We start from the raw sequence: 8,137 nt of genomic DNA, 5'->3' as shown, positions 1-8,137 counted from the left end.
TACCTTGCCAATGTGAAATTTCTTTTTCTAATATTGCATGTACTTATCAACATGGTAGTAGATGACAATAAGAGTGTAAGAGAAAAATGCAAATGAAGATGAACAAAAAATGAAAATAGAGGATGTTTGAAAGAAGGGATACAAACTAACCAAGCAAGATAATAAGTAGTTAAAACATAATGACACAGCCCACACCTTTGTTTAGATCTTTGGTTATAAACAAAACAAGTGTCCAATCATCCCTTGATATTGTTGTACATTAAAGATATTTAAATAACGTGGAAACAATACTTATCTCAAATATGGCACAATTTTTTTTTTATGATGCCATTTCGTCACTATTTTTTGTGACATTTTGTGGCATCAAAATTTGTAACGGGCGTTTTGGCATCATAAATATTTGTAATGTCAAAATAGCGTCATAAAAAATAGTGACGCCAAAATGGTGTGTCACAAATTTGTGACATCGTTTTGGAGTCACAAATATTTATGACACCATTTGGCATCACTAATCTAATTTTAGATTTAAAAAAGATAATAATAATTATTTGCACTCATACATTCTGCTAGTGATCCTCCTTTGCACCCAAATGGTTTGTGATTGATGACTTGTACCTACAAGATCAATTAAGGTGACAAAAATATTACTACACCTGTATATTCACAACCTGATATAGTGGCGATCCCCATATAATAAAAGAAAAGTAAATTACAATGTTCTCATAATTAATATATAAAAACTGATATGAATCCAGCAACTAGCATTTGATGAAATCTCATTTGTTAACAACTGCTAAAACAAGTTGCGGGAAAAGGCACAATTGCATATGAGAATACAACTGAAACATCCTAGTGTGTATTACTCATCCTTTTTCAAGGCCCAAACCTTATGAGAATGTATAAGAATCAATTTGCCCCAAATTTGGGAAAACTGTCTCGGGGTCTTCGTGATAGTTAGGAAAAATTTGTTTGCGATAAACAAAGCAACTCAATACTTCAAGACGGAGTAGGACATAATCATGGGACAAACCTCACATTCAAGATGCAATCCAGGGAGGTAAATCTTTTGAAAAAACAAAATATGACGGATAAAGAATCGTACACATGGGTTGTGTTCAACGTAGATGCTTGTGAGTTTATCTCTTGAACCAGCAAGAGCTAGATCAAAGCCATCCAGTGATGCAATTTGGTTGTCGTTCATCCAAAGATCTTCCAATCTTCATACCAACAATCCATAAGAATGTCTGGTCAAAATGTCAAATAAACTATAAATGCAATGACAAAGAAAGAAAAAAGGACGAAAAACCAGGAAAAACAAAAGTCAGATAGTAATAATAACAGAAGAAGAACACCCCTTAAAAATAAAAAATAATAATAAAAAAAAAAAACACCCGAGAAAAATCATCTAAACCTGGTCAATTTTTCAATGTCATCCACTGTTGTCAGTTTGTTGGAGGAAATATCCAAGATCCGAAGATTAACTGGAAATACCATTATGGCACCCAATGCAACACAATTCTGAAAGGGAAGCATGCAAACTAAATTAGTCACGCAAACTATGACGAACATTATTCTCTGTTCTTGTTTATCAATAAAGAAAAGGCTATCAAGGTAGCATACTTGAAATCCTGTCATATTGGTCAAACAATTGCTCTGTAAACTAATCTTCCTGATGCATTTCAGCCCACACAAGTTAACTGTTCGTATACGATTCCGTCCAAGCCACAGCTCTTGTAAATTTGTTAAATTGTGCAAGTTCTCCATTACCTGGGAAAGGATAGAATTCAACATGGAGTTGTAAGGGTAAATTCAAATCTTTCTATTCCAAACTAGATGAATTAAAATCTTGAGAGTCTCAACAAACAAATTAAAATCAAAAGTAATGTTTACCCTTGATCTGTTGGAACCAAGTTCAAGAATATGCAGATTGTACAAGTGGTCAAGCTCCTCCATCTTTGTCACTTCATTCTTAGAAACATAGAGTTCTTTGAGGGTGCTTGAGACCTTTGAGACACCATTTAAGGACAGTATCTCGTTGTAAGATACATCAAACACCAGAAGACTTTTGAAAATGCTGACATCAGGCATTTTCATTAGTTTGTTATCCCTGAACACTAGTTCCTGCAGAAAAGCAGTCTCAATTAGAAATGCAACTACTACAGAAGAATGAAGCCATTCACTTTGCATACTAGTGGTGAAACGAGCCAAAATGTAACATCATATACGAATCACAATGTTTATTTTCGGAATAAAATAGCAATAACTAGTCAATTAACACTCGTAAACAGTAAGTTTGTCCTAAAAGTTTTACATGCTTTGCTGTGTATATATCGACCAGCCTGATGAGTGAGATAATGAAACCTATTCCCACATTAAATAACTTCATATATGTATTATATAGGTATACAACAGAAAGCGACCATAAACACAAACTGAGAACACGTTCGAGTGTCAAAGAGACAATATCAGCCCTTCTAATTCACCAAATTGCAACACCACACATGTGAACTCATTTTCACAATGCATCAACATTATTTACCTTTTAAAAGAATGCACACTACCAGATATGCATTCAATGAAGAGCTCCACTTTCTAAGCACCTCTTGTTTACCCATCTTGAAAGACAGAACAGGATCATACGTAGTGAATCCCTAGAACAAACTGTTGGACACTCTAATACAATGCCACATTCACAGGGATACATTTACTAGCTGTAATCGGAGAGCCTTGCTACAAACTTGCTCTTATTATGATTCATAATCGTTAATAGAGATAAAAACAAAAATCAAACAAAACACAAACAAATGAACAAAGTTCACGAGGCTAAGTCACAGCACTAATTTATAAAATTCTTGGTGAAAATACAGTATATTAGAAAGAACAAACCTGTACAAGCCTCATAAGTGTATCACGAACTTTATCTCTTGTAATGCCTAGTCCATTAATTGGAGTAGTTGGCGTGGAAGAAGATGTTGATGGTATCATATATGTAGACAAAGGAGGTTGCATAAGAAATACTGACGGCTTTACAAGATTAGTGACACGGTTGCTAATGATGCTTGTCTCAGAAAAATTGGGGAAGGGCACTGATGGTCCAGACCTAGGCGAAGGTGCATATGGTAATTCCAAGGCTGGTACAGTGGTGGGTACATTTAGTGAGCGGAATGACGGAGGGATTACTGCAGGAGGTTGGTATTGTCCAGGGTTTGCTGCATTCGAAGCGTTTGTTATACTGGTAGCTGTCTGCAAAAACATGACCACAAGAAAAGTCAGGGAGCCATAGAGGTCACAGAGTAAAACAGAGAAATTACCAATGACAGGCAGCTATACACAATATGGTTGACAATAACGATGACGATCATAAAGTTTTCAAGCAAACCTCAAGGTAAAATGACACAGCAATTTGTCTCTAACACCGTCTCATAAAAACAAAATATATATATATATATATATATATATATATATATATATAAAGAAAAGAAGAAGATGGGGATAGGGTATTAAGATCATTTACATAAAAAAAATTTAAGAAAAAAGAAGAATCCTCCGAGCCGCTCGCTATGTTAGGTTCAGTTGAATTTGAAGATGGTGACTCCAGCAGGACCTCCATCACATTTTTCCCGACTGTTTCCGATTCCTCAAAATCGCTGCCAAGAAATATTAGTATGTAAAAAGCAGATGAGATTCGTTAAATATTTGGTCCACGATCAAAAAGAGTTGAATTAAGAAAACTAATACACAAGTCTCCACCTTAGCAATCCTAAAGCGTGGGACAAGGATGCCGCTTTGAGCACTCAAGTCGCTGTCCCGCTTTTAATTCGAAAATGTGTACAAAGCGCGTTTACCAAAATTTGAGCCGCCAGCTCACCCATTTTACAAAAACGTTTTGCTGTTCTCATGCTCTTAGGTGTCATCACATGTCTTAATTTAGCAGACTATTAATACCAGACCACATGGTTTATTGGTTTTGATGCAAAAGTCATTACTTTTTGAGAATGTCAAGCAACAAAATGTTTGATCAACACGGCAAGCACTCAACTAACAATGAATTTCACGATTTAAAAGTTGAGTTTGACTAATGAGTATACTACAACCACGCCATCTACAACACTAGAATTTTCACTTAAATCATTACATTTCTTATTAAAAAAAGAAAAGAAAAATACAACAAGTAAAACCTCTTTAAGTATTCCTTTTGATTTTTCTCCATATAATGTGTTGTATATATACACTTTTATATACACACATGCACGCTCTAAGAGCGCTCTGAATAAAGGTAAAATTTTACGTAAGGCGCTTTCGCTTCCGTGCTTACGCATTGCGTTTTGGTTGAGAAGGTCTCCACCCATATTACACTACATACAACTGGATAAGTAGGATAACATAGAGAAAACAGGATATCCACATTAGTAGATGCTAAGAATATGGACTTAAACCCAACATTAGTAGATGCTAAGAACTGGCTACTTTATATAAGCACCTTATATCTTGAATATGATGACTAAAATCTTGAAATATTACTAAAATGCATAACACCATCTCTAATCACCTTACATGAGCCACTCAACTTATGGAGAACCAGCTTACCACCTTTTGATAGGTACTTGCCTTTTCAAGATGCTAACTTCCACTTACATCTCTCCATCACCAGTTCCAAATAGATTTAGATCTCTACCCACCACCCAAGGTTAACTCAACAAGCTTTCCTCGTTAAGGAGGAGAAACCATTTATACTTACGATGATATGTTCTTTTATTCTTTTGAGAACATAAACTATATCATGTATTCCAATAGAAAGGTTCAAACAACAAAAACTGAAAAGACCAGCTAAGAACATGAGTCGTATACGAATACTACAAATTAGTTGATGAGCATGTTGAAGTGGCAGAATCTAATATTACCTCTTAGTTGAACATACTTCCAGCTTTGGAGGGACCTTAGAGTAGGCACTGAGTATCCTGAAAGAAGAAACATACGACTTAAAGACCAATAAAAGAGGAATCACTGATTTGGATTCCATATAGTTATCTAAATCAAACAAAAGAACCCGTTGATTTGTTTCGAAATGAGATCCAATCAGATGAATTGTGATTGTGGCCAAAAACCATATCCCATGTAACTAGTCTATTGAAATTGGCCGGGCAGCATTCTTACACAAACCGGCTGTGATAGATATTTTTCAATTGATGGGTCGATTCTTTAATATTCTTTGAGACTTCACTCCCAGCCAATCTCAAGTGCTTGGTTCGTAAAACTCCGATATTTAGGACCTGCAAGCTTAAAAAAGATAGAAACAAGGCTATGGTACACGCACAAAGCATCATTAAAACTTATGGCTATGCTCAGAATATCCTTTCAGTTCATTTGATGTCCCAGTACATAATGACCCCAAAAAGAACACATAAAAAACATAGAAGATGCAACCCATAACAAAAACTGAATAAAACTTCCAGAAGCAAGCAATTTCCCATCAAACTTATTAAACTGGTAATGGAGTTTGAATGACCTGCATAAAACAAATGGAGGTTTACAAAAAAAACCAGATTGTAGGACTTGATCTGTGCCCATACAAAAAGCAAAAACCAGAGACTTGAAAAAGTAAAAAAAAATGGGTGGAGCCCCTTCACCGAGAAGGGGTGGTAGTGCCTCGATGACAGGGGGTTCAGCCTCAGTGAGGGGTCGTGTTTCCCCTGCCATGTCCTCAGCAGGAAGTGGGGTGGTGGGTGGAAGGTGCCTCGTGGGCATCTGTTTCTGGTATCAAACTTATTAAATACGTAATAAACACTGTATAAAAAAGACGATGTGGGACTAAAACATGTTTTTTTTTATAACTGCCAAAATATAATTCCAATCTCTAATTCACCTTTCTTCTCCATTGTCGATTCACTATTGAATAATCACGCTTTGCGAAATCTCCATTCTCGAATTTGAGGATCAACAAATCTCCATCCTCAATTTGGGTGGAATCGCCAGAGAGAGTGAGAGTGGAGGTCTCTTTTTTTTTTTTTGGGTTTTTGAGAAATGGGGACGATTTGGTGGAGGGCTTTTTCTTATTTGGTTTTGGGCTTTTCTTATTTGGTTTTGGGCTTTTTTTTTTGTTTTAACGCAACTTTGTTTTAACAAAGGATCACATGTTTTAATCTATCCTACCAAGGGTAAAAAGTAAACAGCGTCTGAATTTGGATAGATTAAAATTTCATACCTCCACTTGCACTTTTTGGATTCCCATTTTGCCCTTTATATTTTTATTAAATGACATTATTGGAAAATACAAAAAATTAAAGTCATTCAAAATAAAATTTTAAACAAGGGGGCACTCTCTATTTGGATTTATGTGTCTTTTAGAAAAAAAATCACTTTTTGCCAGTGACCAAATTTAATAACACGCCAATGGGTCCCACCTTGTTGGCATATTTAATTAATGCAAAATGCCTATTTTTTTAATTAAAACTAGATTGATGTATTCTAGAATGCATCCATATGTGGAGTCCTTGAAATGCATAAAGCGTAATAACCAAGCTAAAAACTAATAAAAAATATCTAGGGTAAAATAAAGTTAAATGTTTTAGATGTTCCTAATCTTATTAGCGAGTCAATGTCGATAAAAAAGATCACGGTTTTGTCTTAACTTGACTTCACTTTTGGATTTTAAATGGTTCCATTTAGTCGATGGTTTTCCTTTGATCTTATAGATTATCTTTTTCAATTTCCTGAATATTTCTCGAAAAAAAGTTTATGTAATCCAGAATCATTTAGCGTAACAAAAAATTAAGATATGGGCCGTGTCCAATTTGGATTTATACCTATTGATCATGATGCAATGAAATGGGTTTATAGTTTTTATGTGAAATGGGTTTGATAGTTTTGTAAATTCGAGATTGAATACTTGATTGTTGAATAAACACGTCATAATCTGCTAGATGACAAAATGTATTCAAATGATATTAGTAGTACCAACTATTTGGCTACTGCCTAAAGTTTGAACGTCTCTTTACAGTTGTATTTTAAGGTAAAAAATATTGTAGTTTCATGGCATTAATTATTTATATTTGGGTGTTTCATTGTATTATGAGTGGGTTTACACACACCAAGCATAGTAGCACTTATACAAGTATGCATTGGTAAGTATACAGTATGCATTATCACCATTCATAAACTAGCTCATGTTCAACATTATAGGTGCATAAGAATGCATTAGTAACTTTATTGTAGTTATGGTAACTGTAATAATGACCGATAAAATATTCCAAAATACCGTTGACCAAACAAATCTCCAATTCCATTCCATCTTGGCATCTTGCTCTAATGCCTCTGTAAGGTTTCCACATAACTATAGTGCAAGTCTGGGGAAACCTTCCCACAGGAATAATTGATTCGAGTGTTTCACACTTGATTGAGCAATTAGACGTAATGCTTTGAGTTTCACAATTACATGCTCCACTCTTCTTAATTTTTATGGTTCTTTGACTTTCTCAAGCTCTGCTTTACTCACTATGAGAGAAAAGGTTTGCAGAACCTCGCCGGTTCATCTTTGCATCCATGGAAATTCAATCTAATCAAAGGTATGACTCTTTATCTTCTTCTTAATAACATCCGTCTGCATTAACTATTAATAATATGTTCTTTATTTGTTCTAATTTAAATACCCCATTTTTTATTATTTTTATTATGTATCTTTTTTATCCTTTGTTTTCTCAAACTTTTCAGTGTTTTGATTCACTTTTATTCATTGTAGTAGCGAGTTTGCCACTACCTTCTTTAATTGCAATTAATATTCCTATGTATAAAGCCTCATCCAAAAAGAGCAGGTTTCCTCTTTAAGTCTAATAATGGGAAAGCTTTTGGAAACCTTATCGAAAGGAGGTGATCAATGCAATAATGAGTGCATATGATGCTTTTGTTTCGATTCCAACTGGAGGTGAAAATCACCTTACTACCAAGTAACACCAATGGTTTAGAACGTATTTATAGAATTTTTACTCCGTAATATGGTTTATCAGGGGATCAATGCAACAATGCAACATGGTATAATGTGCACATGTAATATTCTTTGTAATTATCCCATCAAGTAGGTGGTTGATTTCTCTAATTAGTGGCATTGTTTCTGAAGGAGCTTTGGGTTCCTTTAACAACAGTC

The 8,137-nt window shown here is 34.8% G+C and overlaps 1 protein-coding gene across 6 annotated transcripts; it reads right to left on the bottom strand.

The window, feature by feature from the left end:
* Nucleotides 1-627: 627 nt before the first annotated feature.
* Nucleotides 628-6,031, bottom strand: LOC147485959 (protein phosphatase 1 regulatory inhibitor subunit PPP1R7 homolog). 6 transcript variants are annotated; one of them, XM_086569943.1, is made up of 9 exons: nt 5,864-6,031; nt 5,438-5,506; nt 4,902-4,958; nt 2,887-3,243; nt 2,540-2,743; nt 1,891-2,121; nt 1,621-1,767; nt 1,412-1,518; nt 628-1,217 (listed from the first exon to the last, which is right to left on the bottom strand). In XM_086569943.1, exons 6-9 carry the CDS (start codon nt 2,092-2,094, stop codon nt 989-991), a joined length of 687 nt encoding a protein of 228 aa, XP_086426069.1. In that variant the 5' UTR covers nt 2,095-2,121; nt 2,540-2,743; nt 2,887-3,243; nt 4,902-4,958; nt 5,438-5,506; nt 5,864-6,031; the 3' UTR covers nt 628-988. The 6 variants fall into 6 exon arrangements, with proteins under 6 accessions (XP_086426069.1, XP_086426070.1, XP_086426067.1 ...); XM_086569944.1 differs by having other exon boundaries at nt 2,540-2,673; XM_086569941.1 differs by lacking the exon at nt 2,540-2,743.
* Nucleotides 6,032-8,137: the final 2,106 nt, after the last annotated feature.

The sequence above is a fragment of the Coptis chinensis genome, chromosome 7, assembly GCF_015680905.1.
Source record: "Coptis chinensis isolate HL-2020 chromosome 7, ASM1568090v1, whole genome shotgun sequence".
Taxonomy (NCBI): Eukaryota; Viridiplantae; Streptophyta; class Magnoliopsida; order Ranunculales; family Ranunculaceae; genus Coptis; species Coptis chinensis.
This window is presented reverse-complemented; position numbering and strand designations above follow the sequence as displayed.